At 41.6% G+C, this 19,873-nt stretch overlaps 1 protein-coding gene across 2 annotated transcripts; it reads left to right on the top strand.

Annotated features, from left to right (window-relative positions):
• The first annotated feature begins 362 nt into the window (after positions 1–362).
• Positions 363–14,638, top strand: acot9.1 (acyl-CoA thioesterase 9, tandem duplicate 1). Of its 2 annotated transcripts, XM_030079278.1 has the most exons (16): positions 363–531; positions 1,103–1,197; positions 2,921–2,947; positions 4,476–4,521; positions 6,794–6,964; positions 7,711–7,748; positions 8,004–8,087; positions 8,326–8,429; positions 9,085–9,158; positions 9,259–9,326; positions 9,437–9,548; positions 10,598–10,688; positions 11,234–11,319; positions 11,651–11,738; positions 12,421–12,571; positions 13,889–14,638. In XM_030079278.1, exons 1-16 carry the CDS (start codon positions 518–520, stop codon positions 13,942–13,944), a joined length of 1,305 nt encoding a protein of 434 aa, XP_029935138.1. In that variant the 5' UTR covers positions 363–517; the 3' UTR covers positions 13,945–14,638. The 2 variants fall into 2 exon arrangements, with proteins under 2 accessions (XP_029935138.1, XP_029935139.1); XM_030079279.1 differs by lacking the exon at positions 2,921–2,947.
• The last annotated feature ends 5,235 nt before the right edge of the window (positions 14,639–19,873 follow it).

Here is a 19,873-nt window from a genome sequence, read left to right as displayed (position 1 = left end):
ATGTGAAACTGACCCATTAGAGTCATAAGATTTATTATGAAGCATACTGCTTTGTTTTTATATTCAGATTTTGAGATAATATCTGTGGGTTCTAATTTGATGGGCTGTCTTGTCTTGTCATTCAACCATTTAAAAAAAAAAAAAAAAATTCAAATCTTTATTGACAATTCAGATTAATACAAACACGTTTGGATAGAAACAAAAAACAACAACAACAACAACAACAACAACAACAAAAACAAACAGACAAAAATATAGAGTAATTCTCAGTGTCATGCAATTACAATAAAATGCTTGTCATTCAACCATGAGCTCTGCTTTGTTTTGATGCGTGACGTCATGTGCTGGGGGCGGGGCCTGAGGGCGAGGCGGAAGCAGACCATCCTCGTCTGGTCCGGCATCTCTCTCTCTCTCCGCGGAGAAAACCCTCCTCTCTCACGCTACTTCTCTCTTTTACATCGGCCGCTTCCCATCACCGGACTCCCTCAGCCTTTGTCGCTCACACTGCCCAACCAAAATGCTATCACAGAGGTTAGTGTTATAAACTCTGACTCCGTTGAAAATCATGTTTTAGATGGCTGAACTTGCTCGCTAGCGTTAGCCGCGCTAGCTGCTAAAGGCGTGGATCTGTGCGCAGCCCCGGCAGGGTTTGGCCAGGTGACCGTGTCAGGGTCACAGGTCACAGGGTCACAGGTCAGCTGTTAGGTATGCTGTCTGTGCGGCTGTTATGAGGGCCAGTGTGGGGGAAAAATGCAAGAATAGCGCCACCTGGATAAGCCATCCGGGCCCAGGTAGTGGGTGGAGGCTGTTTAGACAAGGGGCGTGGCTGCTTGGTGGGGCAAGCGGAAAAAATGAACAAGCATTAGGTTATCATGCAGCAAGCTGTGTGTGTGTGTGTGTGTGTGTGTGTGTGTGTGTGTGTGTGTGTGTGTGTGTGTGTGTGTGTGTTGAAAGGAGCTGATGGCATGTGCCCTCTGCTCCTGGGGCAGTAGGCCAGGCATTGCAAACACGCTGCATGCCTTTCACACTGATATAAATAGGAGTGTGTGTAATCTGAGTGCTTGGCCATAATGCTGTGTGCTTTGCTCCGTGTTGGTGGCAGGTTCCTGTTGCTACGGTCGACGGCGTCCCTGACGACCAGGGCGTTCTGTGCGGGGCGCGTGGCTAAGAGCGGCAGGGCGCCAGATATGGCTGAAGGTAAGGCGGCACCTGCACTTCCTGCACCGCCCCCAGAGGCCCTGTTTCCACCTGGCGTGAACATGCGTCATGTGTGATCTGATCTCAAGCTGACACCTCTAAGTTCAGGTGTAAAGCAATGCATCCTAAGTGCGTCTCGAGATTTGAACGCTCAGGATGCATTCTGAGGCCTGAGACACTTTTGTCCTCATTGCATTAGAAATCTAAACAGACAGGTGAGCCAAGACGTTTTGAAGGACCACCCACTCACCTGCCGTCCTCTGTCTTCAGCTCTGGTCCAGCCTGACACCCCGACACTGGCCAGACTGTCGCTTTTCCAGTAGATAAAAATATCTTACCTGACTCTGGCCAGCAGCTGAACTGTCAGCTGATGGATCAAATGCAAACTGAAGTGCAGCTCGGCTGTAAATCAGCTGGTTCATGAATAAAAACACAAACTCTGTCTGCCTGCAGGTTGGAACTACAGGGGAGCAGGAGGAGCTCAGCTGCCCTTAATAAGACATGAGATCCCCTAAAAACATGATGCAAGAAACTTTCAGGGGCTCTCTAAAATGACAACATGCAACACTGTCAACACATGCATGACAATACATCTCTCTCTCTCTCTCTCTCTCATCTTAAAGGGAAAAATGCAAATGGAAATGATTGGTGTTTATTTGTGTATAGAGCTGGAAACTGAGATGTGATCAGGCGAGATGCATGTGGAGATGCATTTTTCTGCCAGGTGGAGATGGGGCCAGACTGTAATTTTGTATCCCACACCCTGTCTCATGCACACATATTTGTTTTTGTTGCATTCATATAGGAGTGTCTTACCTAGGGTTGTAAACAAATCACTGACGTTAAGAGTCTGGCACTGCACACCAGTTCGATTGGCCTCCTGAGTCCTGAGGTCTGCAGCCAGGAAGTAGACAGGTTTAGACAAATGTAGAGAATGTTTATTTCAGGTAAAACTGTCAGAACAAGCTGTTTTCATATGGTGCAGCAGTGGACAGCTACTGAGTGAATTTACAAACAGATTGTGACGACGTGCCATGCAGCGACGGGTCAAACCCAGTGGTTCTCAAATCAGGGATAGAGGAAATTTTGTCTCAAATTTGAATTTAAAAACTACTAATCATGCATAACTTCTCAAATAATTAGCTTATGCTATAATAAGTTAAATAAAAAAGGTTGATAAACCACATTTTTATATTCAGTTTTCCCTCTGGGTTTCCTGAAGGTGTCAATTGTGTGTGTTTGTGCTTTAAATCTGCTGCCATGAGTTTCGAGTGGGGACATTTTTTCACTATGCAAGAGGTAAAAAGACTTTTGCATACTTGCCATGATGCAATAATTCAAAAGTGTGTAATAATAAACCCTCAGCTGGTGAAGCCACAGCCTTGTCTCTAACCTGGGAATGTATTTTAAATGTGTGTGTGAACCACCAGCCCCAACCTCCAACTCTCAAACCTGAGGCTGAAGTGTCTTAAAGCTGCATTCTCTGTAACAGCCAGCAGGGGGCGACTCCCCTGGCTCTAAAAAGAATCCTGGCTCTGTAGGCTGCAGTGTTATAATGTCCAAATATACAGCAAAAATAAACATATGTTCTTGTTATGCAGTCTCTGGTGAACCAACCTGACCAAACACTGACCCCCACCCCCCCAATCCAGTCCATCCCCTGACCCCTGACCCTTGACCCTTGACCCCTGCACCATTTTGATCATGTTTTGTTTCTCCACAGGAAGCGCACACTTACACGTGTCCAACGGTGTGTGTTGGTAAACCGAGATAAACCCTGACTATCTCATTAACCGCTCTCCACTCTCTTCCTCCTCCTCCTCCTCCTCCTCCTCCTTTAGTTGTTTCCCATTTCTCCTGCATGTTGTCACACCAGGTGAACACACACACACACACACACACACACTCTGTCCTGACGCACAGCTTGGCTCACGCCCAGCCGCTGACCCTTCACTCTGCATCTGTTAACTTTCGGTGCGTTTAGATTTGACGCTCGGCTGGACGCCCTTTTTCTCCTCACACTCGGCAGTGGAGCTGAATGTTCCCTGCTGCATTTTCTGGGGATTTCTACTAATTACTTTTAGACGATTTTCTTTGCTTTCTGTGGCGCCGAGCTGCAGTGTTCAGGCGCTGCTTGTTCCCACGTGATGTTCATCTCCATTTGGCTGCTCTCTCTTCCCACCTGCCTGTTTTGTGGTTTCTCTCTTGTTTTATATTGTCTCCCAGGCAAACAGCAAGCCAGAGGACATTGTACATTTAACTGTGTATCAGTCAAACATGCAAATCATCAGATTAGTGATGTTGTCAAAACGAATTACCCCAAAACTATGGCTGAACAAGTAATTGAAATTTTATTGAAATCACAGTATAATGAAGCGCAACATCAAGGTAAAATGTGTGATAAAATGCTGTTATTAATTATATATTGTAGTTTTGCAGAGATGCCCTGTTGCACAAATCATATGCTTAGAAAATATGTTTGTTTGGTTCAGACCGCAGCAAAAATCACACTCATTTTGACCTTTTTTTTCAGTGTGAAATGTAAAAAATATAATACACGCCTGTGTTTACTTGCCCAGTATTTATATAAAGTGTAATATTTCAGTCAAAGACCTTCGTTAGGCCCTGACGGAAACGATGCACTCGCTGTAACTACATGCTGAGCAAGTGAAGACAGTGTGTGTGTGTGTGTGTGTGTGTGTGTTTTCACACGTCTCTTTTTCCCTTTCGCACCTGTCAGGACTCTCTCCTCAGGTGCGCAGAAACACTTATTGCCTGTTTTAACACCTTTTTTTTCCATGAAAATAACGAGCATTTCCACTAAAATCGTGAGTCATCCCAACTGGAATATTTTATAAGTTAAAATTATTGTAATAAGATTTTATATCATCAAACCCGACAAACGTGTGTACTTTGAGATGTTTACAAATGATTAAAACACATTGGGTTGTCATAACTTGTCCAAAACTGAAACTGTAGATATTTTTATTCATCTTTACGTTTCAGTTTTGTGATAATAAATAATTATTGTCTTACTGAGGATTAATTATATGTGTAAAGAAATGCACACACACACACACCCACCAAACAAAGAGAAAGGCGGCTGTGCTTTGTTGTTGTGTTGTAACAGAGACAGTATGAAACAAACACCCATGAACACCGGGTGCTTCCCTGCCCCGATTTACCATATACACACACACATACACACACACACACACACACACACACACACACACACACACACACACACGTCTGAGTGTTTCTTCTCTGTGTTTCAGTGCGCAACAGGCTGAGAGAAATAGTGGGAGCTTCCACTAACTGGAGGTAATGAACCATCTGTGTTATATTTATATGGGCATTAATGTCCCAGTGATGAGGCTTATTCCAGCTTCAGTCATATTTGGGATATGCTGTCACCATGGAACTTTTATTTATTCATTTATTCAAGTACACATGTATCACTTAATGCACAAATCCCATCTAAGGTACTCTTGTCTGCTGCGTAATTTCAATAAGGAGCTTTATTTATTATTTTCACTGATTAAATAATACAGCTTCACTTAGCAACAACAACAACAGGCCTTTATTTTAGCCTAAAGGCAGTTTGAGGCTGTGTTCTGTCGTCTGTAACACATATTGGAAATGTTTCATGGTTGTCGAGGTGCTTCCGTTTTAATAGAGAAATCAAATAGCTACATGTTTGTGTGTGATTTTTCCAGCCATCATCTGCCACTGTGTTCTCGTCAAACACCAAGAGAACGGCTTGTAAAACTAGGAAATATGTAAAATAAGGAAATAGTGTGGGGAAATGTGCTGAACTTGACTGTTCCAAAGCCCAGCAGTTGATAGAATCAGGTGTTTACATGCCGGAGTGGCCCAGCTGACATATTCAGGTCACAAATAACCAGAATATAAACTTACACCAGTCGGTTACTGTAAATGGGATCTAGCGTTTACATGCACTGGAAAAACAAGATGAGAGCCTGCATAGAAAACCTGGAAAAACAGTATAAAAAAAAAAAAAAAAAAAAGTATAATCTGTGAGAATAGAAATAAATTGATCATCATCAGTGTCCTGTACTGACACTGATGATGTAACATGCAGGAGACTGGGAGTTGGCCTCAGCAGTGGGGAAACCAGTTCGCTGCACCTCGTGCTTCACTCGGTCGTGTCCGCGTCGTGGTCATGTTGTCCTCGCGTTCCCTCTGTCGAATCACCTAGACTGCCGACTGTCATAACTTTTAAACCAGGTTCCACCGGTTTCCTGTGGCATCACCATAAAGCCTGCCTCACTTTGAGTCAGGGACGAACCCAGGCTGTTGCCATGGTAACAGCTAAACAGCATTATCAGATGTATTGTGATACAGAACTGATCACATGTTACTACAGTGTTTTGTAATTGATATAAAGTGCAGTAAGATAACTCTAAGACAGCTGGAATTCACTGACTTTTTTTTGTTTTTTTTTTGTTAAATTTAGATTTCAGGTCATCCATCTGAAGGAAAGCTTGGATTAGATCTTCTTTGCACAATAGTTTGATATCTTGGATTAGATTATCTTTGTACATTAGATAGATATCTTTGATTAGATCTTCTTTGTCTGATAGTTGGACATCTTGCATTTGATGCTTTTGGTACAGTTGCTGGATATCTTGGATTAGATCTTCTTTGCACAATAGTTTGATATCTTGGATTAGATTATCTTTGTACATTAGATGGATATCTTTGATTAGATCTTCTTTGTCTAATAGTTGGACATCTTGCATTAGATGCTTTTGGTACAGTTGCTGGATATCTTGGATTAGACCTTCTTTGTCTAATAGTTGGATGTCTTGGATTGGTTTGTCTTGGTACAGCATCTTTTTGGTGCAATAAACAATAGGCTTTACACGATCAGGATTTTTGGGGCCGATCACCGATGAGTCAGTTTAAATAAACCGATCACCAATCCGATCACAAGGGGGAGCAATATGTCTATTTAAATAACTTATTTATTTACTTTATATACTTGTGTACCGTTTACTGAGTATCAACAAAAGTATTCTCGAGCATTTTTTGCTAATGTTTAACAATCTTTGCCGTGCCCCAAACTTTGAAGAAGTCCCACACCACCGACATGTCTGTTTGAATCCGACAGCGAAGGATTCAAGATTCAAAAAACTTTATTGTCCGTCACATAGTGACAGGGCTCAAAACTAACATGGCGGTGGTGTGGAACTTCTTCGGAGTAAATGAGACAGATAAAACAATGCAACGGGAGCATCTGCAAAAAGTTTCAACACGACAATGACGTCATTGATCGGATCAGCGAATTAAGACATTACAGCCGATCACACAAACTGTATAAAATGCAAAATATTGGCCGATCCGATATAGCCAATCAGATTGGTGGAAAGCCTAGTAAACAATTTATTTGTCAGTTTTCATATTAATTTGGTTATTTGTATTAGTACACCCATTCAGATACTTGCAATTAAAGACACCCACTATATTCAAGTGTCTTACTTTAATTCAGAGCCTCTTTGATGGTATAATGAAGTTACAGAGTCGTATTTTAGATTAGCTACACTCTCTCTCTCTCTCTCTCTCTCTGCAGTGACCACCAGCAGGCCCTAGCGGAGCGCGTGTCGCTGTCGTCCATGTTGGCCAAGTCTCAGGCCGATCTGCCCGCCCGGAGGATGAAGGACAGCTACATCGAGGTCCACCTGCCGCTGGGCTCCGAGCCGCAGCTCCGAGAGAAATACCTGACCTACCACAACACTGTCAGGTACGCAGCAGCACCACGAAACCACCCCGGGGTGAAGGCTAGAGGAAGACCAGCCTGCTGCTCTGCAATGACAACATAAACACCAAAATCAGCCATGCTTTCCTGGCTCTGGTGTCCCATACTAACACAGCATACAGTATGTTGAGTGGTAATGGGCAACTAATATTATCCTGGTGCATTTTTATATGACCTGTAGCTTTATAACATTTTAAAATTAAACATAATTAACTCGCTATAGCCTAGTTAAAATCGCCAGGCTACTTTTTGGAATGATTCCTGTAAGAAACTACATATTTATCTGCTGTGTAGACCTTCCTCCCTCACTTCCTACAGAGGAAAGTAGTCCTAGTAGTTCCAGACAACATGTGACTGTTATATATTTTGCATACATTTGACCGGTCTCCTTCATAAAACTGTCAGATTTGACTGCATATCATTTCAGGCTGGTCACAGTCTAGCTTTGGAGTAGCTGCAAGTTTGCATTATCTTACTCGTGAGATGATTCTAGCCGCCTGCTATCACTTAACGTGCTGTATGTTTAAGGTTTAGATTGAGATCAACCACTTCAGTGCAGCGAGCGGACAAACACGTCACCCTGGACGTGTCGCTTGTCTAATTTAATCAAATATATCGTCACCCAAGCTGATGTTTCCACACTGGTGCTCACTTTTTTCTGATGTGTGTGTGTGTCTAGGCACAAATACAGACTTATTCATGTAAGAACACACTCATCTGCCTCTTTTCAGGTTCGGAAGAATCCTGGAGGACCTGGATAGTATAGCAGGTACCACATTATTTAATATATAATGTTATACATAATATTTAGGAACTAAGCACCAGCCAGCAGCTGTATCCTTGTCAGTTCTGGTTGTGGTTGATAATATGTTATTTACATAGGCCAAATTTGCATGTAACTAGCAGTTTTAGACATTTCCTGCTCTTATAACGTTAATAGACACGAGTGTGAATAACTAAGCTCTCCATTGTTTTTTATCCCTCATTCTTTCCATTTTCCTTTTATTTATTTCTCTCTTCTTAGTCCTGATCTCTTACTCTCACACTCATAATCCGGCTCTGCCACGGTCTCCTCTGTCCATTGTCACCGCCCTGGTGGACAAAATAGGTAAGACTCCCAGCTTGTTGCACATTTCAGTTTGGTTAGTCTTGGTTTGTTTACAAGCCGCTCAGAACATGTTTGTTGTGAACGCATCCTCAGACTGAAATGCTTCTGTCAGAGGTGTCGGACTCAACACTTCACACATTAAACAGTCCCCTGTTGTTGACCCGTTCATGTCGGCAGTAAAGTGTGTGTGTGTGTGTGTGTGTGTGTGTGTGTGTGTGTGTTGTTGTTTGTGCGTCAGACATGAGGCAGCACATCATCTATCCCGACTGCGACATCAAGTTCACCGGTCATGTGACGTGGGTGGGGAAGACCTCCATCGAAGCCAAGATGCACATGTCTCAGGTGGGCAGTGTGACTAATGTATCCCACTTGTGCGGAAAGGCTCAGTAATGATAATCCACCACATTTTTATATAAGTAAATGTGATGTGTTAGCAGTGATAGCCTTGGCATCATAAGTGCACCTGACATAATGTAGGAGATCAGGCGCAGAAGTGTCAAAGACTCCAAGGTTAAAACAATAAATGAATAAAAACACTAATGGGAGAGTAGTGTTGAATGAAATGACACCATGATCATGCTGTCATAATTTCAAAGCCTTTATTAAAAGACTTAAAATGTGTTTAAAAGAATAAGAAAAGGAACATTTTTGGTGGTTCAGTTCCTATGGGTAGCATTTTTTGCATTAGCTTGGCATAAAGACTTGAAGTCTATGGGAGTCATTAGTCCGGCTCTATCAAAGTGAACTCTGAAGCTCTCTTATGTCCACAGTGGATCATGTGGATTAGAAATACAAGTCTTGGGATTAATAAAAACAAAAAAAAACAAGAACGGTTTCAGGAGAAATTAGATCGAACTGTAACCACTGAACACATTTATCCTTCCATCTGTCGCAGTAAATGTGTTCAGCAGATACATTTTTTAAAATGACTCTCATCAAGACGTGTGTTTCAAATCCATTAGGTAAACTTTTGTGATTTTTTTTTTTTTTTTCTCAGTTCCATGACGGAGCGTACAGACCAGTTCTGGATGCCACATTCGTCATGGTGGCCCGAGACCCAGAAAACAAAAGGTAGGCGACACACACTCTCCTCTCTCTCTCATTCATGTTGACTGTGTGTTCTCTGTGCTCATGTTTTATGTCTTTCTGCCTCCCTGCTGCTTTATTCCAGGGCAGCTTTTGTGAACCCGCTGACGCCAGAAGGGCCGGAGGAGAAGAAGCTGTTCCAGGAAGGAGAAAGTAAGAGACTGTAATGTAAACAAAAGGCTAAATTATGATCTGTGCGTCCCTCCTTTTCATGTAAACTGATGCTCTTTCTTTCCTTCTTGTTTGTGTGTGTGTGTGTGCAGCCAATAAGTCCCGCCGTGTGGAGCTGAGCACTGCATCTCTACTGAAGGTGGCTCCGACCGATGAGGAGAGGAAGATCGTGCACAGCCTCTTCCTCAACACGCTGGACTCAAAGTACGATGGCAGTTTCAGACAAACTTGTTTTTAATGTGAACACACACCTGGTCTTGGGATCTACAGCAGAAAACCCTGATCCATCTCCAGTGATAGAGACGACAGTGGGCCTCAATATTCAAACAGTATGAGGCCGTCACTTTTACCAATGAATTACTGTGAACGCCTTCTTTTAGGATTTACAATTCCTTTACTGTCTTTGAGCAAAAAGTGCAAGATGAAGTTAGGAGCACTTTGTGGCAGATGCATTGATAATAATTTAAAAACCATAAGAGGAACAAATTGTAAAACTTTTCCAAAAAACACATAAATATGTACAAGCACCATGAGAGAGGTAGAGAGGTTGTTGGTTATTGTCGCTCATGGTCAGTAAAATATTGCACTAGTGGTCAGTTCAGTGATACACTCAGGAGTTTTAACTGAACTAAGAATTGTCCCAAAAATTAGCAAACAAAATAATAATAAAGTTATAAGAAAATGACCCAAAAATCAGAAAAAAAATACAGTTATAAGAAATTGACCCAAAAATGAGGGGGAAAAAATAGTTACAAGAAAATTACCCAAAAATTAGCAAAAGAAAAAAAAAACCTTAAAAAATCACAAAAATGACTTGAAAATTAGTCAAAGAAAAGAAACTATTTTTTTCCTTACCATAATTTTAAATAATAATTATAGATAGTTTCTACATTTTTTTTTTTACATTTTTTAGTCATTTTCTTTTTTCTTTTTTCTTTTTTTTTCAATTTCCAGGTAAGTTTCTTGCAACCCTCTACTAGTTTTGTGTTGATCTGTCAGTATCTGGCGGTATTTTTTGTACAGCAACATGAAAGAGTTGCTTTTAACGCCACTCAGTCCTTTTCCAAAATAAAGAAATGTACCTTTTTTATATGTAAATCCGTCATGTGGCCATTATGTAGGACCTTCAGTTCATTTGAGGTTGTTGTGAAGATTATTTGTGTTGTAGATTACAGTTAAAATATAAATCGACAGCTTTTGAATGGTCGGACTTTTTTGATATGTACCCTAATTGTGTGTGTGTGTTTTTCTAGGACAGTTAGTTTCCGTAGTCGAGTTCTGCCTCCGACCTCGGTGTGGATGGAAGACGCCAAGCTGAAAGGACTGGAAATCTGCCATCCTCAGGTGAGAGGGAGGGAGGACCGGCAGGGTCAAATGTAGAAGAAGGAAGAAAGTTTAAAACAAAATTTTAAAAAAGGAAGTCATGGTGCAGCACGGTGGTGCAGAGGTCGGCTCTTTCACCTCCCAGCATTAAAGGCCTGCTGATAAAATGAATGAATGAGTTACAGGGCAGTCTTATATACAATCCAAGCTGGAGATTTAATCCTCCCTAGTGGGAAAATTCACCATGTTCTACCAGAAATAGCAGATATAACCAACATTAACCGTCATTTGGCAGGTGGCCGGTGTAATTTCACATGCATTTTGGTTAAACTGATTCTTTATTTACAGAGCTAATGCATCCCATAGTTTTCCCTAACTCTTCATAGATGCAGTGGCTCAGCGTGCATTTAGGAGCTGCAGACACTAAAGTAATGAACTTGTTTTCATGTCAGTGGAGAGCTTTTGTGTCCCATTGTGATCTGAACGCTGTTTCAGAGGCTTTTCATTCCTTTTGTGATGTGAAAATTGAAAAAAATTTTACAAAACTGTGTGTGTGTGTTTTGCAGGAGAGGAACATCTTCAACAGGATATTTGGAGGGTTCCTGATGAGAAAAGCCTACGAGCTGGGCTGGGCCAACGCCTGCTCCTACGGGTGAGAGTTCATCTGAGAGTACCAATATCATCTTAGGTATCAGGGTTTTCAAAGACAAAAGAAAAATACATCTGGAACAGTACAGTGACTGAATGATAATAATTTAAAAACGTTTTATTTAATATATTTGAGCTCCACAAATGAATCCCCATCCAGCTCTGTTTTATTGGAGTGAAGGGAGACCAAATCACTGCACTAGGGGTAACTGAAAAAAAAAAAATCTTTATTGTGTTTTGGGTGAACTGTTCCTTTAAACGCTGATGTGAGATTTCAAAGTAAGAGCTGACTGTTGTTGTTTTGGTAAACATGGGATCAACGTGTCGCACTGCAGAGGCTGTCGACCCAACCTGGTGGCCGTCGATGACATCCTGTTCCAGAAACCCGTGGACATCGGCTCCCTGCTGCTGCTCTCATCACAGGTGAGTGAGTGTGTGTGTGTGTGTGTGTGTGTGTGTGTGTGTGTGTGTGTGTTTTAACCCTTTAAAACCTGAGCAGAATCATTTGATGTGTCTCAAAAACATGGCAAAAGACGATGAGTAACTGAACAAGAAATGTCCCAAAAAATTAGCAAAGAAAATAATAATAAAGTTACCCAAAAATTAGCCAAAAAAAAAAAAAAAAAATACAGTTACAAGAAATTCATCCGAAAATGAGGGGAAAAAATAGTTACAAGAAAATGACCCAAAAATTAGAAAAAAAGGCCTTAAAAAAATATCAAAAAAATGACTTGAAAATTTGTCAAAGAAAAGAAAGTATTTTTTTCCTGTAACATAATTTTAAATAATAATTATAGATATAGTTTCTACAGTTTTTTTTTGTTTTTTTTTAATCATTTTATAATTTTTTTTTATTTAATTTAATTTTTAATTTTTTAATTTTTTAAATTTTTTTATTTTATAATTTTTTGCAATTTCCAGGTAATTTTCTTGCAACCTTCTGATAGTTTCTCGGTCCAGTTTCAAAGTGTTAAATTCTTCTTTGACGAGCATTTAAACACAACAGATCTGACGTCCATCCACGTTTCAAAGGGTTGATTACTTCACCCAGACATCACACACTGTTCCGCTGCGTCACACACTCCTCTCTCCCCCTGTCTGCCAGGTGTGTTACACGGAGGGGAAGCACATCCAGGTCAGAGTTCACTCGGAGGTGTTCGACCCGCTGACCCGGCAGCACAACACCACCAACGTCTTCCACTTCACCTTCGCCTCGGACAGCGACGTGCCCAACATCGTCCCGAAGACGTACGGAGGTGAGTCCACACAAACACCACCTCACTTAACAGACACAAGAGTAAAATATCTGATGTTGGTGAGTCCAGTTTTGTCTGGATGGAGCTGCTCTCTGCTGTGTAGGACACCGGTCAGATTTAGCACTTAAAGGACAAGTTCACTAATTTGGAGCCCAGGCCCTATTTACAGATTGTGTGGCATCATCCTCAGACGTAGAGGCCATCATCATTTCACCGGTTGCTTCAGTATTGATCCTGATATCAGTATGCTGCGGCTCAATTGGCTCTGAAAAAACTAAAGCAACATTATTTTTCTGAATCGGGATGATCGGTGTGGACTACTAAGCATTTTGTCTGTAGTTATGTGCCTAGACAACTGGGACGATATGTTTACCTCTCGATCTGATACTATCATGATACTTGGGTGCCAATTCAATACGTATTGCAGTTCTTGAGTACAGTGGTCCCTCGTTTATCGCAGGAGTTACGTTCTAAAAATAACCCGCAATAGGCGAAATCCGCGAAGTAGTCAGCTTTATTTTTTACAATTATTCTAGATGTTTTAAGGCTGTAAAACCCCTCACTACACACTTTATACACTTTTCTCAGACAGGCATTAACATTTTCTCACTTTTCTCTCTTGTTTAAACTCTCAGAGTTCAAACCTTCGTAGAAAAATAAGTCCAGTATTATAGAATGAACACATTCTGTACTGTATGGGAGACACGGCACGGAGGAGATTGATTGACAATGGTCTACAGTCCCTTAGCCAATCAGGACGCAGAACACAATGTGCTGTAAAAAAAAAACAACAAAAAAAAAAAAAATGCAAAATTGCACAAAAAAAAAATCCGCGAAAGGTGAACCGCGTTATAGTGAGGGACAACTGTATTGCAATTCAATAGTATGACTTATTTTATACAGTGATGCCAAGTTTCAAAACAAACGGTTTCACTACAGTGAAATGGCTCCTGTGGGGGCTAACATCATCACACAAGTCAAGTCAGTTTTTATTTGTGTAGCCCAATATCATTTATCACAAATCTGGCTCAAGAGGCTTCACAGCAACAACACCCTCTGTCCTGAGACCCTCACATCGGATGAGGAACAACTCCCTCGATTATTGCAAGAATCCATTATTTAGCAATAAAACGTATCTATCAAAAAGATTGCAGATATGATAATGAGTTTTTTCTTTGGAAATGTTATTATTTAAGTTCCACATATGAATGGAGATGTAAATGTTTGCCTCATCTGCCACAATCCAGAGGTTGAGAGGCGCTGCATCACATCAGATCACATCAGAGTGTGACGCTGACTTTGACTTTGTGTTTTCAGAGTCGATGCTCTTCCTGGACGGCAAGAGACACTTTAACCAGACGGTGACTCACTGAGAGCCCGGGGGCCGCCATGACACTTCTGCCGCCTGCCAAAGCCTTAGAGGGAGTGTGTGTGTGTGTGTGTGACTGTGTGAGTGTGTGTGCATGTGCGACCAGACGCTTAGAGGAATGCCAGAGAGCTTTAATATCGTCCACATCTCTTTATATTGCACTACGTAACTTTCCATAATCTGCATGCTGCATTGTTATGTGTTGTTTTTTTGTTTGTTTGTTTGTTTGGTTGTTTTTTTTACATTTTATTCAAAAGGGTGGAGAACAAGACTGATGTTTACTGATGTTCATTTTATTCACTACTCATTTTTGATAGCTGTAACCGGGGGTTGGAAAATGCCATTTTTTACTGTGGCTGGCACAGTTTGTCTGCAGAGGTGCTTCTCATGTCCAAACACGATTTTATTTGACTGGTGAAACAGTAAAAAAAGGAGGATTTCTCTTCATATCCTGGTAGAAACCAACATGTTACTGCACTGTTACACGCTTTGCATCGCTTCATGTTACATTTTTATATTCCACTGTCGCTTCAACGCACAAAACTCACTGCAGCTGCTCAAACTTTTTTTAAAAACTTTTTTATTTTACATGGAAACTTGATTCTGAACGTGTGCGACCGTCTGCCTGGTTGTTGTGAGTGGAAGGAAGATGCTGTCATGGAGAGAAGTTGATGAAATGCAATAAATGAATGCCTGTTCATCTCTCTGGTCTCAGTTATTGAAATGCACACATGTTTTGATGTGCGCAAGGTCAAATCTGAATACGCTGATTGTAAAGTTTCCAGTTTAGTTGCTGGTTTTATTCAGCTGGTAAAACGTTTCCCTCTAGTCCAGTAATTTTAGGCCAAAATTGGGGTCAACCTAGGACAAATTGCAAGAGAAGCAAACTCAACTGATTTTGTATCCTCAGTTTGTCCTGAGTGAGGGAAAAAAAGTCCCAAGGAATCCCATTGGTGGAAAGTTTTGAAAATCACCTATTTATGACCATATAATACCAAAAAAACACTGTTTTACACATGAATAGTGGATTAAAAGGTTACTATATATATAGTAACCTTTTAATCCACTGTTTAAATGTCTCTTCTAGCATTTATATTCCTTATTATATCAAATCAGATAATGTGTGATATGCATGTGTAAACTGAATAATTCAAAGAACTTGTAATTGACTTTTTTTCTTGTCTTTGTGTGTAATCATCTTGTGAATTTTTATAGTGATATCTGAAAGTAAAATTTTGAACCCCTTTCCCCTGTGTGTTAAAAACTGTTTTTTGGTATTATGTGGTCATATAGAGGTGATTTTCAAAACTTTCCACCAATGGGATTTCTTGGGACTTTTTTCCCTCACTCAGGACAAACTGAGGATACAAAATCAGTTGAGTTTGCTTCTCTTGCAATTTGTCCTAGGTTTTTTCATAAAATGACTGGACTACTCTGCAAGGATGGAATTACAGATGTTTCTGTTTTCATTTGCAGAGGTGGAAGTAACTAATTACATTTCATCATTTTACTGCAAATGAGTATCTTTTGTACGTGCTTGTACCAGTGTAGGGCCAAGTGTGGAAAAACATAAAAAAATAAAAAATAAAATAAAAAAAACAGGCATCGGGCCAAGTTTTAGAAAAGACAGGAAACCAGGCATTGGGCCAAGTTTGAGAAAAACATCCTGGAGAGAGAAGCAAAAGCATACCAAGCTGATAGTATGGGAGGCCCCAGAAATACCAGGCACCTCCTACACTTTACACAAAGAGAGCTGCTTCCTTCTGGATCTCATTTGCTGAGACGCCATTGGGACTGAACACAGGGATCATTCCGATGTCCACCATGGAGTCAGAGACGGAGTTCGAAGTAACGCTGACGCCGCCGTGGTACAACAGCCCTTCGGATGACACGTTGGAGTTTGCCTGCAAGCGCAAAGAAGGACTTATGGAAGCAGTAGCTGAGCTCATGGTGAACAGTCATAAGTTGCTGACCGAGAAAGAAAAGCGGTTCAAATCCGAAAACGTGTACAGGCTCATCAGAGATAAGACTATAGCAGCTTCAGATATTTTGCCCCATGATCCCTCACCAAGTTTGATTTGCGCCCTCATGGACATTTTGTACATTGAGGGAGGAAACAAACTGACCTTCTCCAAGGAAGAAACGGACAGAGCCGGGTTGAAACAGATGCTGCTCACGTACAGCAACTACACATATTATTACATACCAAACAGTGAACTGGTCAGCTTCAATGGGAAAAAAGTGATACCGGTCATTACGCAATTTTCACACAAGTCTAACTTCGCATACTGTGACAGGACGCGCTCGATGATTGGCACATACGCTGTGGGTCTTGCTGGAACCAGAACCACCGGATTGGTTTACTTTTTGCAGGAGGTGCTGTATGCACCCGGACCCAAGAGTCTGGCATTATTGGAAGAGATCACCGGTGGAAGATACGACTTCTGGGATCTGTGTCTAGAAATGCCGACACACCCGACAGCACTCACGCCTATATTTAGACAGATCCAGTCCTGTCAGCTGATGAAACAAGACGATAAAAATATGTTGGGTCAGCTTGAAAGCGAAGCTCCTGTCTCACATATGGAAAAAATACAGCCTATGTGCTGCATAATGGATGGTCTATCAGTGAGAACACTGGAAAAGAAGCGAGAAGCCAGTGTAGACTGGCTTGAGGAGTCGGCCATAACGTGCCCTTTGACAAACTTCAACTATGTGAACAATGAGAAACGAGGTGTGTACTTCAGACGAAGTAATCAAGTCCAAGATGGCAAGAAAACGAACCTAGCCATGGTTGTTGTGCTACGGAATGAGCAAGACAAGATGAAAAAACTGTATGTGTCCACCACGTACAGATTTTGCAGAGCCCTTAAGCAAGCATGCGTAAAAGGAAGTGGTGAGCCTATGTCATGCTGGAAAAGAACTCTGCAAGAGCTAAATAGAGACAGCTTCATCAAAGGTAAGCCTATGTATCAGGAAGTCTACAAGACAGCAGTGACCAAGTTCAACATGCGCGTTAACCCCTGTGGCTGGTGTAACCACACCCCAGAGTACATAAAAAGCCTGATAGGAAACCCAGTCATTATTGAGATTGTGGATACTGCTATCAAGTTCATGGACTATGAGATCCCGAACGCGTTTGCTGTAGCTGAATTGTTGTACTGTCCTTTGGAGAAGGTCCAAGAGTACATGAATAAGTGGACTGCATACGTCACAAACACACAAATTCAGAAGTCTGTAAATGATGCTCACGGCCGCATGATGCAGAAACTGTATGAGACACATCTGGTAGAGTGGATGGGGATAGCAGCCGCGTACATGAAAAGGTCTGGGGAAGAGCAGAGTAGGGAAATGGCCAGGATGATTTTTGAGCCGGTCAGTGCCAACAAAGTCCAAAAAATGTGGCAGTCCATGGCAAAGGCTTGTGAGGAAGGAGACAGAGATAGGATACAGATCGGAAATAATGCAAAAGTAGTTCTTCTCAAACTCGAGGCCTGTCAAAGCAGACTCAAAAAGAAAATCCCTGACAATCAGTCAGATGGTTCTTCATCACCCTCCCCCGGTCCTTCTGCCAGAGAAAAAACTCCATCTCCCGGTTCTTCTGCTCGCCCCGGTCCTTCTGCTCGACAGAAACCTCCGTCTCCCGGTTCTTCTGCTCGCCCCGGTCCTTCTGCTCGACAGAAACCTCCGTCTCCCGGTTCTTCTGCTCACCCCGGTCCTTCTGCTCGACAGAAAACTACGTCTCCCGGTTCTTCTGCTCGCCCCGGTCCTTCTGCTCAACAGAAACCTCCGTCTCCCAGTTCTTCTGCTCACCCTGGTCCTTCTTCTCAGTCATTACTCAAACATTTGAAATCTGCAGTTTCAGTTGTGGCAGCTACAGCAGATGATGGATATGCCAATTGCATTGTTTTACCCGACACATCACGCGTATCTTCATGGATCAAGAATCTATCCGTTTTGCTGCTGAGCGAACCTTGGCTGCAAGATGAAGAAATCAGGAGAAATGCAGTCTGCATGGTGTTAGGGCTGAATAACACTCTATCCCGAAAGCGCAGCAACTTGCTTCGTGAGTGGGTAACACATAACCGAGTCACAGTTGAGATCCTGAAGAACAACAATGTACATGACAATCTCAGCGATGCTTTAGTGAGATGTCTATCCGACATGACCATTGATGGTTGGCGTTCCAATATTGAACGCTTCTTGTCACGTACATCTAAAGGGCATCACAAAGCCCAGCAGCTGGAGTTTAACCATGATGATGATGAAAATGATGACAGTGATGATCATGATGATGACAGTGATGATCATGATGATGACAGTGATGATCACGATGATGAAAATGATGACAATGATGATCATGAGACCGAGAGAGAGGACAATGAGGAAGAGCAACATAAAGAGCACCAGGGTTATTACAGTGACTATTCAGACATGTACGAAGAAGCTCCTGTACCTAAACGAAAACGAGGTACAATCTATGCGGACGAAGAGGATCAGGAGTTTGTGGAAAATGGGGAGGAGCAGGATTGTTCACCTCGGGTTGAACGGCCTCACGCAAGTTCCTCTCATCGCAGGTGGCACAGGTCGCCTGATCTGTGTCGCTCTCCAAAACAAGATGCACTCCCACGGTGCCCTAGCAGACACAGCTCACCTTGCATAAGCTCAGGCTTTCCTATAAAACTAGAGTCATCCATCAGGGCCCGCTCTCGGTCTCCTGTCAGGAAGCCAAGAGAGCTGGGACCGTAGAGCCACCGCATCAAAAAAGTCTCCAATTGACCAGAAACTGATTGACCAGTCTTTTCCACACAAAGCTTCCACGAGCTGGGGCTTGGCTGAGAAATACAAAGGTGACTGCTTGTGCGATACCTCTCCTAGAGCAACAGAGGCTCCTAGGGGAAAAAAGTCTCCCAGAGAAAAGAGCTCTCACATGTCAGACTCGGATCATTATGACCTAAATGCTCATTCGGGTTTAGAAGAACAGGGTTGGGTGACTGAACACTCTGACTCGGATGAACAAAGCTGGATGTATCGTATGTAACTGTCTTAAGTGGCACCTGTATCTAACCTGTGTGGAAAGTTTGTTTTCCAGAGTATGAATAGCATTATAACCATGAATTATCCTGAATGAACTAAACCTTCAGCTTCGAGTGTCCAGATGACACAATATTTAGAAAATGTAGCTAATGCTGTGTGTGTAACTCAACTGGACAAGCCTTCACGGGAAGTTCCTTGTCTGACTGCGGGCAAGAAAAGGAAGAAAAATAAAGACGTTGGAAAAACAGTGAACACTTTAGATAGTTATTTTAAGAAAATGTGATTTTATTAAAATGTGTCTTATGTCTTAATTAAACTTATATCTTAACTAAATCTGTTGAATCATAGTCTCAACATGTTATTCTATGCTCTCAATAGCACGTAGATATTAACTGTAGTTCTAGATATAAAACTGTACCGTAACTTCTGTCTCAATTGTGTTATTCTATCTTTCATGTATCCATGTATCCACCTGTATTGCACTATTTGATATATGCGCACTAATGCAATGTAGTAAAGCATATGAAAGAAACTCCTGTTTACACTCATTTGTAAGTTTGTCAACATAATGTACTGTGTTCGAGGTCTTTTGGAGATTGAGAAGACAAGAACATATGCATCACAGAACACACAGAGCAAGTATATTCGATTTTATGGGTGTATTGTACAGGGAAATAAAATTTGGCAATAATAGAAATTATTAGAAAAATAGTAATAATAATAATAATTATGATTTTTTTGTATTGTTAATTTTACATTTATACAGATTTCCAGCTGTAGTCTCCCAACTATGGTGTTAGTCCAAAGCCTGGCTACACCTGTTTTTTCTCATTTTGTTTGAGAACTATTATGGAGAAAAGGTCTGAAACAAGCCAAAATTCACGGTGTGTTTACAA

This window comes from Myripristis murdjan, chromosome 20, assembly GCF_902150065.1.
Source record: "Myripristis murdjan chromosome 20, fMyrMur1.1, whole genome shotgun sequence".
NCBI lineage: Eukaryota > Metazoa > Chordata > Actinopteri > Holocentriformes > Holocentridae > Myripristis > Myripristis murdjan.
Note: the sequence above shows the minus strand (reverse complement) of the source record. Positions and strands in the feature narration are given on the sequence as shown.

Coding starts and splice junctions, on each gene's coding strand:
- acot9.1 (XM_030079278.1), top strand. Junction 1,198..2,920: donor GGCGCCAGATATGGCTGAAG/GTAAGGCGGCAC, acceptor GTTTCTCCACAG/GAAGCGCACACTTACACGTG. Junction 8,430..9,084: donor CCAAGATGCACATGTCTCAG/GTGGGCAGTGTG, acceptor TTTTTTTCTCAG/TTCCATGACGGAGCGTACAG.